Raw genomic sequence first — 16,504 nt, forward strand, 5'->3', positions numbered from 1 at the left:
AATCATCAGCTTTGCTGGCCAAGTTAGGTCAAGATGCCCTCTTAGACATCTCACGACTGTCTTCTATTTGGGGAGAGAGAGAGAGAGAGAGAGAGAGAGAGAGAGAGAGAGAGAGAGATTTTAGGTGAATGTGTACCATGGTGCTAAAACATGGTAATACTAAAGGCTAGAGATTTGTACCAAAAGATGTGATTCGACGCGAATCCGGAAAATATGATTCTTCAAAAACCTGACATGCACAAATAACATACAGCACCAGTTAATCATAGAGGTCGACAAAACCCGCAGTTATGATAATGACAATACATGATCCTCACACCGGAGGTACATTCACATGTCTTTGTTGATGGTCGATCCTGTGGGAAAAATAGCACGAGGCAGGGAGAAAAGCAGTCTGATGGAATGGTGCCCACCTCCACCTGCCAGTAAGACCAACCCAGTGGCAACTGAGTGTTTACAAAGACAAAACCCACCAGTTACGCCAAACGGGGTTGTTCCAGTTACTCCTGAAACTGCACTCACCGAGCCTGTGATCAACATATGCAGCCCTACTTTTTCTCATGCCCAAAAACAAAAGACAGTGAAAAACCAGAAGAGGGGGGGGAGGATTAAAAATCACAAGAAACCAAAACAGTTGCCATTGCATGCAGTACTAAGTAATGCCAGCAATAAACACATCACCACAAATCCAAAGTTCCTCCTAAATGTTTGGTTTGATGTGTTCTCATTTGCTCTATGCTCAAATATGATTTTCATGTCTTGCAAGGGCAACACAGAACACAAAGTCATTGCCTAAGTCTAGCACACATACAAACATTCAAAAAGTAAAAAAAGCCTTTGGATTGTGCAAGCACAGTATCTTCTCTGCACTGTACATTTCCACAACACACAACACAGGAGCTAACGCCAAAGAAGTCTGGATACCTCCTCACCAAGCATCTGAATCAACAGGTCACCTCTTCCTGCGCTTTGGCTCCGCCTAGAACAACATTCAAAACAGAACACAATATCATTGTTAAAAAGACATGATCCTTCACTGAAGCAAGGAAAGCAATAGGATGATGTTGATATGAGCTCAGCAAAATTACATCAGAAACAGTCTCAAAACCGTTTACTTAATGCTCTGGTTAAGGCTTCGGAGAACTATAATAACGTGCCACTTAAACAGCATTGCCTAAAATTAATTCCACTAATTAACACGGTATCATAATCACTATCCATAAGACCTCTCTCTCTCTCTCTCTCTCTCTCTCTCTCTCTCTCTCAAAACTTTTAAAGTTTTCCTTATCCGCTATTATTCCATAGGTTGTCATTAAATCATCTACCGATGTTGGTTAAGGAAAACCAAGTGTTTTAGGTAAAGACAACGTCTCCAGCATACCAATTTTCAATCTGCATTAACTAAGGAATAAATACTGACAAGGAATTTAAGTCATAAAGATTCGCCATAATTCTTCGAGTAAAATAGTGACAAAAGAAACAAAGACACACAAATTCTCTTAGTCTGGACAAATGGTGTTACTTCGATGCATTCAAGAACCTTTTGAAATTGGATAAATAGAACACACAGATTTCTTACCTTAGCCTCAACAGATGGTGATACTGGAAATGTGTTCAAGGATCTTTTGGCATCATCATCAGATGAGCAGTCAGAACATAAAAAGTGCTCCAACTTTTTTGCATCTTCAATTGTCATACCCATACACGAGGGATGAAACCTGCAAAATATGAATGCAAAACACGAAGCATATCTGTTATTACCATGTATACAATGCCATTGTTAGTTTAATTGAAAACACCAACACTTAATAATGTTGTCGAGGCAAAGGCATTGAGACAGTAAAAAACTCCATTGGATAGATCATGGACCTAAAATCCACCTATCAAAAATAAATATTCCACTATCTTTGAAGGGTTGCTTAACAGCAACCAACTACTATTTTGTTCACAGTGCACTTCATCTGATCTTATATTGCTCGAGTAATATGACAGGCTCATACAAAAGTATTGTAAGTAAAGCTTAAAAACAAAAAAAAAGAGAATCATATGGGACCAGTTCAATTTTCAATCCAATTTCTGTTGATATAGATATTGTCATATTATTTCCACAACAGTTCCATATTCCAAAACACGAGAATAATATCCATTACGATCAGATTTAATACCTTCCTACGATCAAGTCCTCAAGCATCCACCAAATAACTATCAAACTTAATAAACCAAAAGAAGACCTTGTGCAGTAGACACATACTATGTTAAGCATAAGCAGATATTTATTTCCTTAAATTCCGCAAATTAGAAGGTCTGATATTACCGGAAATAAGGTACAAAAGGAAATGAGCCCCCACTCACATTACACATCGGTTAAGAAAAGAGAAATAAATTCCAAGTGATGAGGATTACTGAGATTGAGCCAGTGTATATGGTCTGAAACCCAAATATGGTCAAAAATACCCGAATTACTATGAATTAAAACTCTTCATATACCATTCCACATGCTTCACTAACTCCCATATGATAAATAGATTAAATGTGTTTGCAATTGAGCAATCTGAAAATTTGACAAACACTTCATCATCTGCAACACCTAAGTAGTAAATGAATTTAACAATCATCACCTTCTACAAATGGAATCATATGGCACTAGCAGTCACAATTTCCATTTTCTATTCTACACAACCACTAATCAAGAGAGCTTCTAAAAAGAAAAATGCATAAAGATCCGATGTTTAGTGAAACAAAATGCATACAAACTTTGAAATGGATGAACAATACCAAGCACAAAACAAGGGAGTGGTGTGCATTTACCAGTCCTTGCATCCCTCGCATTGCACCATAAGGTCGTCCGGATTGTATGGCATCTCACATTTACAATACCTTCAAAACAATAACCAGAACAGCATAATTTCAAAAACCAATGATCACCAATCAAATATTACATGTGTGTTTCTGTGCGCAATCATCATCACAAAAAGCACACATTGCTTACACAGCCACGCGGTCCGGTGTGAACCCTCCAGTGGAAGCCTTGTACTCAAACCTACAGAAGTAATCCTCAGCTCCCACATTCTCAAGCTTAGTGTAGTTCTTGAATGAGTGCACTGTACACTTCCCTTCGATAGTATGTGCACTCTGCACATCATAGTGGTCTGATAAAAACAGCTCCTTGGCCCCATGGAACTGTCTTCTACCTCCAATCGATTCCTCAGGCCGATAATACCATCGAATCCGAACCTTCACATTGTTGCGGTGGTCAGCTTCGAGCTTCTCCACGCGTGCCACATACGGAGGCTTATCAGTGTCTGACGGCCGCATTAACACACAATCACCAGCTGGCCAGCACAAAATCAATCGAAATATCAATGCCGCACATAGCAGAGAAACACCAACTTAACTTCACATACTGTTTAACAAAAACTCGAGTCTTTAACACCAATATTTGAAAAACTATGACAAGTCTTGGATTTCCGAGCTCGAAATTGAAATTTTGAATCTGGGTTTTACAGATAACCTCATGTATATATGTAAAGATAGAAAATTTAGCTATCTAAAACATAGATTTAATTTTTTTTTTTTTTAATTCGGGTTTTTAGAAGCTAAAATTGGAGAATAAATTTTGGTTTTTTTTTTTTTTTCACAGAGAGAGAGAGAGAGAGGATAGTTACGTCGAACGATTTTGTTGGTGCCCTTGATGGTGTAAGAGTCAAGGTCCTTTTTTCCAGGTTTGGTCTTGGCCATGAATGTTGAGCGACTGCAACTTCTGCGATTTCAGACAGGCGGATGGCGGCGGAGACAGGGCAGCTGGATTTGGGGAAAATGTGAGAAAAATGAGGCGAGATTGTTGTAGCTACGTGAGCAATTTATATTAGGGTTTTGTGGATTAGATGGAGGGCTTTAGATGGTTTAATGGCGTAAACGGAAACCCTAGAAATTAGAAGGTTTGGACCAACGGGGAAAGAGGGGAGGAGAAGATTTGGTCGGAGAGAGACAGAGAGAGAGAGAGAGAGCTCTTTTGCGTGGACGGATTGCGAGGATGAACAGAATGGATGCCAACAGCATCATGTATCATTCATTCATCACCACCATCATCATCCATTCTTGCATACCTTGATGCCCATTTTATATTACTAAAACAAAATTATCTCTTTGCTTTTATTTTTCTTTCTTACTAAGAGTGATGTCATCGACAATCGTCCGCTGGCTGTCAAGCGTTGATGCAAACCGGTCATTCAATGTATGCTCTCAACAAGTCACTCATGTGTGCATAAATAGCGAACCTCCAACTCTCAACACATAGATGCAAGTCTTCAATGCGTCGGTCATACACGCACTAAAAAAGTTCCACAACGCACGTATCAACGGTCATTACTATCCTTCTTAATACAATGATATTGATGTGAGTTGGCCTTATGACCTTTTATTTACGACAGGCAACCACTCACTATGTATTGACTCAATACAAATATAATACGTCGTAGTCATTCATGTGAGTTGAATATGTAACCTCGCCCATACAAATAAAAATGAATATTACTAGATCGTAGTATTATGACGCTATCTTTTTATCAAAATAAAATGATGAGTTTGAACTTGAGAGCTTTTCTAAAAATAACTTAAGATCACATCCTCCTCTTAGTGTAGATAATATCATTTATTTAAAAAAAAATTAACATAAGATAGGTTTCAATCTTACAGTTTTCTATTCTTGTATTTAGCTTGAAGGTCAAATTTCACTTCAAACAAGATAAATACAAAATTTATTAGATTCAAATTTAGATTTTAGTGTTTGTTACTTAGTACTACAGTCTAGCGGTATTCTTTTTCACTTGTAAGTGAGAGGTCTTATGTAACATCCCACATCGCCCAGGGGAGTGCATCTTGTAAGCCTTATATGTATATTCTCATCTCTACCTAGCACGAGGCCTTTTGGGAGCTCACTGGCTTCAGGTTCCATCAGAACTCCGAAGTTAAGCCAGTAGCAGGTCGAGAGCAATCCTATGATGGGTGACCCACTGAGAAGTTCTTGTGTGAGTTCCCAGAAACAAAACTGTGAGGGTGTGCTGAGGGCCCAAAGCGGACAATATCGTGCTACGGTGGAGTCAAGCCTAGGAAGTGGTCCCACCCTGGGCCGGAATGTGGCAATTTGGTATCAGAGCCAATCCCTGCCCGGAAGTGTGCCGATGTGGACGTCGGGCCCCTAAGGGGGGTAGATTGTAACATCTCATATCGCCAATGGGAGTGCATCTTGTAAGCCTTATATGTATATTCTCATCTCTACCTAGCACGAGGCCTTTTGGGAGCTTACTGGCTTCGAGTTTCATTGGAACTCCGAAGTTAAGCGAGTAGCGCGCGAGAGCAATCCCATAATGGGTGACTCACTGGAAGTTCTCGTGTGAGTTTCCAGAAACAAAACTGTGAGGGTGTGTTGGGGGCCCAAAGCGAACAATATCGTGCTACGGTGGAGTCGGGCTCGAGAAGTGGTCCCCCCCTCGGGTCAGAATGTGACATCTTAGGTTCGATTTTCTCCAAATACAAATTTAAACCACATTATTGTTAGCCTTTATGAGGCTAAGCCCACCTCCTTTCCACATAATGTAGATAATATTGTTTGTTCAAAAAAATTAAAAATTTAGATTTTAACGTTTAATGCTTACAACTAAGCAAATAGTCATTTTAAATAAATTTCATTATTATCATGTGTTATTATAAATTAGAGCATGTTTGGGAATGCTTTTTTGAATGACTTAAGTGTTTTCAGCTAATTAAAAATTATTTTTTGTACTTTTTTTATTTTATTTTATTGCAAAAGATCTTAAATTGCTTCTAAAGTTATAAAAGCGCTTTTTAAATAATGTGTATTATTTCAAGAAATACTTTTAACAATTTTCCCAAAAGCATTTGAATTTTAATATTAAGTTTCAAATATTTATAATAATCTCAAACCAGCCGTAACTGATCAAATTGATGTACGGAGACATTTTCATTCCTTGCAGAGAAGGTAATGAGAAACCTAGTACAAGCGAACATAGTTTAAATTAGCAGATTAGGTGTGGACACACTTCTCAAACTTCTGTTATTTTTTGTTGAACGACCTACTCTTTTCTCACCTACACCAATTATTTAAGGCTCAATCGTCTCTTACATTTGATGTTGGGTTTTCAATTTCTTGTGATAAGAAGAAAATATAATGGAAAAAGGAAGGATGAAGACGGGTAGTGAGAGAAAGTGAAAGAAATAAAGTAGAATGAACGAAACAAATTTTTGAAAGTGAAATTAAACAACTTTAAATTGTTTTTTGCATGGTTTTGTGTTTGTGTACCTTTCCTTATACATTTATTCTGCATCTCTCTCATCATCTTTCCTCACTCTTCCTTATCCTTCATTTTCACCATGTATTTTACCTGATAAAATAAAAAGTACAAGCCAAAAACCAAATAACTATCAAACAAACACTTAAGTAGTAGAGAGATTTATAAGTGGAATTGTAAGATGACGTGACAGTGCTCCAGATAAACCAAAAAATATTCTATGTATACTTGGAATACATATCACGTGTTATACGTTTTCATATGTTATAAAATAAGTACACGAAATGATTGATATGTCTTACTTTTAGTATATTAATAAAATAAAAAAACAAATACATATAACATAATTTAAATGCAATTGTAATAAGGAAACTATTATTGGCACTCCAAAAATTTCATTATATACTCTTCACACGTGTATTTTTTTTCTAATTATAGAAAGTTTGAAATGCAAAATGAGATTTTTAGAATACTAATAACAATTCTCTCATAATAATACATAACATGTATTCCATATATACATAAACATTGCAAATGGCCCTTTATCACAGTGGTGGAAAGATGTTAAGCCCTTGCATGATGACATGGGTTTAAACCATGTCGATGGCTAATCTAACACTTTATCTAACAAAAATTTTCGTTTGACAAAAAAAATACACACACGCACACACACACACATAAACATTACTCTCAATAGCGGTGTTCTTATTATTTCTATTGTTCTTCTTACTTCTATAATCTAACGGCCTCACAATTCTATCACTTCAATGTGAATATGCGCGAGAGAATGCGAACAACTTCTTCATTCGAAATAGATATTTTTTTCAACGGTCGTGTTATCCTTACACATATTTTTACCTTTCACACATTCTTCGTAATTTTCAACCATCAGATCAAATGAATTGAAGAAGATCAATGAAATTAACAAAAGTGAATGAAAAAGGTAAAAAAGAGTGTGAATCACACTACCCTTTTACCAAACTCATGCATGCATGCATGGAAAAACCATGTTTTCTTATTAGGCACGTATTAATTTAATAAACACGACTCAGATTTAGATTCAAGATCTATTATATATTAGAATATAGGATAAATTCATCACTATATAAGAGCTAAATGTTGCCACAATGACACTTGATATTGAAAAATTGGGATCAAAACTTTATATCTGAATATGATATGTTGAGTGCATGCATCAACAACGGAGATATCATGCAGTACAATTAACATTAATCCTCTGACACTGATGATCGGATTAATGTTATTAGGTGGTTACCACATAAGTACATTCTCTTTGTGTAATGTAAATCAGGATATAAAATGTGCGATTTTATTAGCATATGACGACAAATATAGGAAAAATCGCGTCAGTGACATGTGATAGTAGCATTTCTGTATCATCAATCACTGCGCAATAAAAAAACCATGTTAAAAGACGAGAGTACATTTTGTTAGAAAACTTTCGAGTTCAATAGTAGACTACACCGAAATTAACCACGCATACATTAGATTTCGCGTTCAATCTTCGTTAGTTGACATGGACCATATGATGCCCTTGCGGTCAATGATTTGATACTACTATCTTATTCTCTTTCGCGTATCTTGTTTATTTATAATTCTTGATGTGCATGAACTAAAGCTTCAATACTTAATGAAAGACCGGACCACACCAGACATAAATTAGAATTAAATGCCTCATTTTAGACTTTTGTAAATTAAACATTTATGCTTTTTGAGATTTTGATTAAACTCTTGAAACATTTGATTAAAATACTTAGACTTGAAATACTTCAAATTAATTGAAATTAATTTACATTTAAATATTTGCTATATATTTTAATTAATTTCAACTATATTTAAGTCCAAAAATTTAAACTTTTCAAATCTAAATGTACACCCACGCCTAATGGAAACATACCAACGTTAAATGAAAACGTACCAACGTCAAACGAAAACGTACCAACCCCGAATAAAAATGTACCCAATTATAAACTATATTAAAATGAATATTCATCTTTTTGGAATGTTTAAAAATATGTTTGATTCATACACAATGCTCTAGATAATCTTGTTTTTTAGTAGATAAGTCTCTAGAACAACTTTTAGTTGATCAAACATAAATCCTTATTATTGTAGATAATGCTAAATAATAACGATAAATCATATAATTTTGAATTAACAAAAATGTTATTATCCGTTGATTAATGACTCTTTCTAGAAAAAAAATAATAATTAATTAAAGTAATTTAAACTTTTACATTGTTAACGACTCTTTCTATATAAAAAAAATTAATTAATTAAAGTAATTCCACATTATTAGAACAAAAAGTAATAAAACTTATGTTTTGAAAACAAACGTATCAAAAATTCAAATGTAACAAGAAGCCAAATGAACCAAAATTCAAATGTATCAAGTAACTAAATGTACCAGTATAATCAAACGTACCTAACAACGAGTTTTGTTACATCCTATTTAATTTACTAAAATAAATATTTTAATAAAAATAAAAAAAATCTTAAATCATCATAATAAGAGATGCATAAAAATAGGAGGAAAAAAGGGAATACTAACGTGAATAGACTTCTAATGAAATAAAATTAAAGTACCAAAATTGTAGAGAAAATGTTTAATCAAATTTGCAAAAGGAATAGATGTTTAGTCTATAACATTTAAAAACGAGGCGTCTAATTCAAAACGTCCCTTTTGTTTTACGAGTTGACGGATTCTTTTTGTGAAGATCTTGAAAATTCTCAAATCACATCCGTCATCGTACATTGTGCGATAAAAAATTATTGTAATTTTTTTATTTAAAATTAAATATAAACAATATTTGACGAAAACTGACTGCACAATATACAATGAACAGATGGGATTGGAAGATCTCCGAAATCCTCACAAAGAGGATCCGGCAAGGATCCTCTCTCTTGTTTTACACTCGCTCTCTATTCTAGTAAAGAAGCTTCGAGATGATAGTTCATGTTTAATCTTTTATAAGTTTGCAATCTTAAATTATAAGAAAAACTAATGAAAATGGTTTGAAAACTTTAAGTTTTAACGATAAGGATAGAATAAAAGGTAAAGTGAATAATACCAAAATGACCATTCATGTTTAATCTTTTATAAGTATGTGATGGTGGTTTAGTTTCTAGTGGTTCACTTATGCTGCAGCGATTTTGGTGGCGAAATCTGGTTGGGACTAACCTTTTGGTTGCGGGTTGGAAAAATTTGTGTTGCGCTACCGCTACCTTTGTTGAATCCAACGAAGAGTTGACTTTCCTAGGGCAGCCACTCTTGTGGCTGCTGACGAGGTGGTAGCAGCGGCGGCGTCCTTTTGTTGGATAAGAAGTAGGGTTCTTCTGTTTATTGTCTTTCCGCTAATAAACTTTTCGACTGTATATCCCCCATTTCTATTGGGCTTACTGATGTAATTTGTATTAGGCCTTACCTCATGGAATGAGATTTATGTTTTTTCAACCAAAAAAACAAACAAACAAGATTTGAAGAACCCTAAATCGTCCCCGTCAAACTATTTGAAGATCTCCCCCTTTTCTCTCTTGCACAGCACCAAACCCAAAACGTTATCTCACCGTCACCGGCTCCTTCCTTTGGTTGGGATCGACGGCAACCCCTGTTTTTTAATGTTTTCCCTCTTTTTTCCTTTCCTTTCGTTTAGCGATGCATGTGTACTACTCTTCCTATGCCCATTGATTTTGGTTTGAGAAACCACAACTTTATATCTCGACTTTCTTTGTAGTTTTACCAGCGTCCTTTGTCGTTTCCTGACATTTTTCGCCACTTCTCGGTGTTTATCACCGTTAGTTGCGTTTTGAAAAACTCAATCCCCATCCCCATCCTACAACACCTCTCCTCAACCCTCAACATTCATCATCTTCCAACTTGTTCATTTTGGTCATTAGATCTAAACCACCATCCCCCACACCCCCCCCCCCCGGCGTTCACATCTCCGGACCCAACCGGCATGCTAAAAAGTTGGGGGCAAGCGTGTTGTGACTTCGCTCTAAATAACGGTGCTTCATATACCCCCTTAGCCCCATCCCCTTCCCATTTTTGGTGGCGAAATTTGATTAGGGTTTTTTTTTCTTGTTGCAAATTGAATTGTTTTGTGCTGCAACATCTTCGTCGAATTCAACGCTGATTCAGTTTTCTTAGGGCGGCTATTCTTGTGGCCTCTGGCAAGGTGGTGGAGACGGCGGCAGGTGGCCTTTGCAGGTTAACGATTACGGTTTCTTTTTTATTTTCTGCCTTTTTGGTTAATGAGCTTTAACTATCCAATTTATTGGGCTGGTTTAATGTAATTATGTTAAGCCTTTCTCATTCAATGAAATTTCATGTTTTTCAGAAAGAAAAAAAAAATATTGAACTACTTTCACAAAATAATGTCAATGAATCAAACCGGGGGAAACAATAAAAATAAAGGAAAATTTGAAATAGGTCAAATTTTATAAACTACCTTTTGAAATAGGTTCAATTTTTAATAACTTTTTACTTTTGAAATAGGTCCAATTTTTAGTTATTTTGGACCCATTTCATAAAACCCCTAAAATAAAAGACTGCTTCACAAAATATTCGACAAGCTGGTATCATATCAAGCGTGTTGCAAAAAAAAAAAAAAAAAAAAAGGAACAAGACGACTTTTGAACCAAAGTGATTTCTGCACTTTCTTATCAGTTTTTGTACTCTTTTATTTTATTTTTCAGCCAATAAATTAAATAAGAATTCAAGACAGAAATAATAAGTAGAAAAGTGACGAATAAGCGGGACCAAAGTGACAAAGTCATAATGCATACATAATACAGAAGCCCTATGATCGATAATAATAATAATAATTAGAATGCAAATGTGATGATTACAGCCGAGTAGATGAACAATCCATGGAGAAGGGATTGCATATTGCATTGTCCATATAGAAGTGGTGATCATGATGATGGTGATGAAGAGTTGGATCCATCAAAACAAACTGCATGTCCTCCGAAGGCTTCCAATGGCGTTTCCTTTGATTGATGAACCAGTTATTTATCTGTTTAAGATCCAGACCCGTAGATTCTGCCAATGCTAGCTTCTGGGCCTCCTGCATTTATAATAATCGAGGTACCCTTTTATAATATATCATGCTACCGGTACCACAACCACAAACTAAATATTCGTGATACTGTTTGATTACGTTGTTAGATTGTGAATATGAATTACGACAGCATGGTGAATTGTTGCACCCTTGCGCAATTTACATTGCCTAACACAACAAGAAACTAAATTCACGGTGATGTTTGCTCATGTTTTTAGAGCATGAAAATGAATTACGGCAAAAATCACACGATGAATGGTACGGATTTGAAATAAAGTTTGAACGTACGGATCTTAACGAACAAGGATGTAGATGAGTATGATATTTGTACCGATGGATAGGGCCACTTATAATGTCTGGACCACCAATCCAGCAACTGATGCCGGGCTTCCTTTGGCAACTTTCCATTCTTTTTCTTCTTCATAAATTCCTGCTTGAGGGTGCCCATATATCCACTGTATTTGCGCAAAAGTTGAACTTTGAGTTCTCTATCTTCGGCTTGAGGATCCATGGAATATTCCTTGATGGCATCAGCCTCTTCTGGAGAACCACTTTGCCCAACAAAATCACCACTACTAATACTAGCTGATGATCATGTAGGCCACAAAATCAGAATAGGCAAGAATATGTAAAATATGTATAACCTAGCCAGAAATATTAATTAGTCAAACTTCAGGAAAATGGTGATGGGCGTAGTACACAGTTATTTTGATGAAGACACTTAATTTTTCTCTATCTTCGGTTCTTCACCTTCTGCAGTTAGTACTTACAGGTACTCAGCACCTACACCTATGTAATGGTCTGTTGAATTTGGTCCAATGGCTTAAACATGCATGATCAGGAAGCTAGCATGCTAGCTAGCTAGGACCTCTACTTTTTGTTTGTAATGTTGACATATAGGACCGTTTAATTTGTCAGTTAGTCTGATTGGATCCATTAAATTTTAGTAGTATGAAACAGTTGGTTAGGTTGCAAATGAAGATTCAAGGAAAGATTAGAGAGGTACCAGAATCTGAAGAGGAATTAGAGTAAAGAGTAAGAGCTTTGAGTTGGGCGTCAATGTTGGAGAGGAAAAGCATGGCTTCTTTGAAGGGTTTTGTGAGCTCTTCCTCGTACTTGGTCAGCATCTCGCAATACGCCTCCATGAACTGGTCCAGCGCAGGGTCTGGATGATCATCTCCTCCTCCTCCTCTTATGCTACTCCTCTTTGCTGCCTCAGAATTATGAGCACTGCAGACCTGCTGTAACCTAGCCACCACTTCAGCAGGTGCCCCAACCTAATAACAATTTAATATATCTCATTAGTTTTGTAATTAATCAATTTCTCAAAATCAACACGGATCACAGATAACAAGGACATGCAGAGAGAACTCGTAAAACTGAAACCATGCTAGCTACCAATTTATGACAAATAATCATTGAAAACAATATTCAAAAGTTCTAAGGGGCAATGCAAATGTTTAATACAGGTATCTGGACTGCAGATTAGATATATTCCTTTCATAGACCACAAATTCTCATTTTTTTTTTTAACACCTCAATATTCTACTCATTCTAAATGAAAGAGTGAGTACAGTGCTCTAACCAATTCGTCTACGGTCACGAAACCACAAAAATTGTGTGTAGTAAAGTGGGTATGTGGGTGTGAGAGAGAAGATAGAGATACCTTTAAGCAATTGACATAGGCAGACAAGAGTTGAGGGAAGAGAGGATGAGCCATAATCTTAGCTTTCACGCTCATCTCCTGATCAATAGTCTCATGCGGATGGCTTTGTAAGTTGGGAATATTGCTGATCAAAGGTAGAGAAAGAAACTGCTTACTATAACTGCTGCTACTAGTAGTTCTGGTTTCTGAATTCATTAGGGCAGCGGCTAAAGAAGAATCCAGAAACCCTAAACTGTCACTGTTACGACTGATTCCTCCTTTCATCTCTCGCTCTCTCTCTCTAGAAACCCTAATTTACATATTCTCTCTCTGTCTTCGCACTTCAGTGGCCTGGAAGTGGAACACCTAGCTTTTTCTTTCTTTTTCAAAAGAGGAATTGCCTCCCGGTTTTTAAGCTAAAACTCGGACAGTCTTTGTGTACAGTGGTAGTCAGTCAAAAAATTACATGACAGAAATTACAATACGACGGAGAGGCATCTATCTATCTGTAAAATTAAAGGTACATATTAATAGACCTCCCTCGGAAATGGTCACTTTTCTTTCCTTTTTTCTGTACATAAACAGTGATCTCATTTGTCCTCTCTCTCTCCACTCTAGGTTGAAATTTTTTTGAAGATTCAGAATGTGCACGCGGAGTTAACGTGTACTTCCAAGGAGGAAACTCAGAACCCTTTTCCTTCCCAATGAAATATTTAAAAAGCAATTTGTTTATGCAAATTATTTCATCTATCCATTCCATCTCCTCGTTTATTGTACTACTTTCCATTGCTGCTTCTGCTTCTGCACTGCACGTTGCCTTTCCCTTCGGTCTTCACTTCCCAGTGCAAATTATTTAATTACTACTGTAACCTATATCTGCTGTTTGATGATTGATGGTAAACGATCAAATGTTAACCGTCCATCTTGTAATCGACGGTCGTCAGTCACTTCCTTCAATCCATCCATCCATCCATCCATCCATTTAAATATTCTGTGTTGATTTTGGATTTCCTTTTCCAACACTCTCCTGCATTGCCCTATATCTCATGTCTCTCTATCTAGGGTGGTAGTTTAAATGATTTTAAAGGATTTTAAAAGATTTTAGAATTATAGTGTAATTAACTAGAATTTTAATAAGTTTTAAAATAATACATTCAAATATAGGGGTAGTCAATTAAAAGATTTTAAAAGATTTTAGAATCTTGATGTAATCAACTGAGATTTTAAAAGATTTTTATAAAATCCATGCAAATCTATAGGTATTAAAAAATTCATAGATTTTGAAAGATTTATTTTAATAAGAGATTTTGTAGGATTTGAGGAGGGATTATAAGCATAACAAAATCCTACCTCCATCCCTAGGATTTATTTTCAACCCCCTCGCTCTTTCTCTCTCTCTCTCTCCATTCCGCAACTCGATCTTTCTTTCTCACTCTCCATTTTCTTTCAGACATAGAACCTACTAACCTGATTTCTTTTCACGTTCATCTGTCACCGTCCCAGTTGCAAACTTGAATTTTTTGAATTGTACAATATTTTTTGAATTTTGAATTTCCTTTATTTTGGACTGTGTAATAGTACAATATTTCTTGTAATGCTTTGATGGGCAGTGTTAATAGCTACTAGCAGTTCTTGTAATAATTATGCGTTCTATCTGAATGTGTTAATTTTTTACCATGTTAATTGAACTCTTGGAAATTACTACTAAGAATCTTATTGCTAAATCAAGCTTTATGTTCTTTTTCGTGTAATCATGTTATTGTAAGGGTGCAGGCATCTTCCAAAGCCTATTTATATTGGTAACTGTACTTAGACTGAATGACACATTATGAACTAATCAATTGTTGAGGAAAAAGGGTTAATTTTGAGACATTTGATTTACGAAGCACTACTTGTTTTAATTAGTTAAAATTATTTTTCGTAAAGAAATCACAATTCAAATGAGAAGGAGAAAGAAAAGACATATTTGATTGGTTCATATTTCCATATCAATATACACATGCTTATGCCTTTTTCAGATTGTGCACTGAGAAAAGAATTTATGTTGTAGGAGTCAAAAAAGAAATCCATACAAATCCATTGAAATCTATAATAGAAATCCATAATAATCTATCAAAATTCATATGGAATTGTAGAATCTATTAAAATTCTTTGAAATCCGTCACTTAAAAAAGTCCATCAAAATTCTCTGAAATCCAAATTGACTACACCCCCCTTAATTAGTCTAGTGATCGTCATTTCCATTACACTGTATATTTGGACGAGGGAAATAAATTTAGAATTATAACAAAAATCAAAATTTATAAATTAACATGCACTAATTTCTTTATTTAAATTCATAAACATAGAAATTTAGAATTTCCGCCTAGACAAAAAACTTAAAATTTGGGACCTCCAATTCCCAAGTTTAAATTCCATGTTAATATGTATCATTTTCAAATTTCTATGAGTGAAAAGTTTAAAAATAACAAATTATGTATTCAAATTTCGTTCTTCTTTTAGGTTAGCAAACAAGAAAATTCACAAATTTTAGAAAATAAAATTCTGTCATTTTAAAATTCCTTACTAATCTTAAATTTCATCAACTAACAGTGTTAAAAGAATTTGAATTGAGTGTAAAACGGCAGATACATTATATATCTCAATTCTCTAAAGGTAAATTTGTGAACCGTTGCCAGCTAAATATAGCCAAAATGAGAGAACTACAACACGTTGAACATTTAATAGTGAAAAACTCACCTCCCTCACTCTTTGCATGCTTCACTGCTAAAAGAAGAGCCACAAGTGCTGCTAAAATCCAATCATAAATGATCAAGTTTCAATTGTAGTTTTCAATTTTAATTATTTAGATAAGTCCATTTGTGATTCAATCATAATTTCAATTATTCAAACACATGTCTATTTATGACTGAATTTTTTCAGCAGCAGCTGAAGCATGGTTTCTCTCATTTTATCCACACTTCCATGTTGAGAAAAAATATATTCAAAATTAGTTGAAATAGCTAATGCTGTCGAAAATGCCAAGTGATTATAGATGAAATAGTTATAAAATTACGACAAAGTTGAAAATTACGATATGGGAAACATTGAGATGACAATCTTGCAAATGAGGTCAAGCTTGCCTTTTGCTTCACCCACACTGCTTTAAATCCTATAAAGACACTCATTCTTTCCAATGTTGTTGGGAGATTGGTACTTTAAGAGATAGGATCATCGCCTGATTCTCTTTGTAAGGATCCTCGCTGGATTCTTTTTATAGAATTTTAGAAATCCTTCAATCATATTCATTTATCGTGGGATTAGTTTTAGTCAGGTACTGTTTATATTCAATTTTAAATAAAAAAAATTACAATAATTTATGATCACACGATGTACGATGAATGAATGTGATTTGAGGATTCCCAAAATCCTCAGAAAAAGGATCAGCAAGGATCTCTCTCGTACTTTAGGCCCTCTCTTATACGTAT

At 35.3% G+C, this 16,504-nt stretch overlaps 2 protein-coding genes across 4 annotated transcripts; both read right to left on the reverse strand.

Annotated features, from left to right (window-relative positions):
• Nucleotides 1–615: 615 nt before the first annotated feature.
• On the reverse strand, nucleotides 616–4,116 carry LOC103954965 (chromatin remodeling protein EBS). Of its 2 annotated transcripts, none has more exons than XM_048579180.1 (5): nucleotides 3,666–4,116; nucleotides 2,990–3,403; nucleotides 2,809–2,877; nucleotides 1,580–1,718; nucleotides 616–979 (listed from the first exon to the last, which is right to left on the reverse strand). In XM_048579180.1, the coding sequence occupies exons 2-5, from the start codon at nucleotides 3,313–3,315 to the stop codon at nucleotides 953–955; spliced, it is 561 nt and encodes a 186-aa protein (XP_048435137.1). In that variant the 5' UTR covers nucleotides 3,316–3,403; nucleotides 3,666–4,116; the 3' UTR covers nucleotides 616–952. The 2 variants fall into 2 exon arrangements, with proteins under 2 accessions (XP_048435137.1, XP_009365094.2); XM_009366819.3 differs by having other exon boundaries at nucleotides 2,990–3,332; nucleotides 3,666–4,109.
• A 6,943-nt stretch (nucleotides 4,117–11,059) lies between these two features.
• Nucleotides 11,060–13,435, reverse strand: LOC125474716 (homeobox protein knotted-1-like LET6). Of its 2 annotated transcripts, none has more exons than XM_048578697.1 (4): nucleotides 13,059–13,432; nucleotides 12,399–12,669; nucleotides 11,724–11,977; nucleotides 11,060–11,398 (listed from the first exon to the last, which is right to left on the reverse strand). In XM_048578697.1, the coding sequence occupies exons 1-4, from the start codon at nucleotides 13,320–13,322 to the stop codon at nucleotides 11,177–11,179; spliced, it is 1,011 nt and encodes a 336-aa protein (XP_048434654.1). In that variant the 5' UTR covers nucleotides 13,323–13,432; the 3' UTR covers nucleotides 11,060–11,176. The 2 variants fall into 2 exon arrangements, with proteins under 2 accessions (XP_048434654.1, XP_048434655.1); XM_048578698.1 differs by having other exon boundaries at nucleotides 11,211–11,398; nucleotides 11,681–11,977; nucleotides 13,059–13,435.
• Between the last annotated feature and the right edge of the window lie 3,069 nt (nucleotides 13,436–16,504).

This window comes from the organism of the source record quoted next, unplaced genomic scaffold (genome assembly GCF_019419815.1).
Source record: "Pyrus x bretschneideri cultivar Hongxiangsu unplaced genomic scaffold, Pyrus_bretschneideri_v1 Contig13, whole genome shotgun sequence".
Taxonomy (NCBI): domain Eukaryota; kingdom Viridiplantae; phylum Streptophyta; class Magnoliopsida; order Rosales; family Rosaceae; genus Pyrus; species Pyrus x bretschneideri.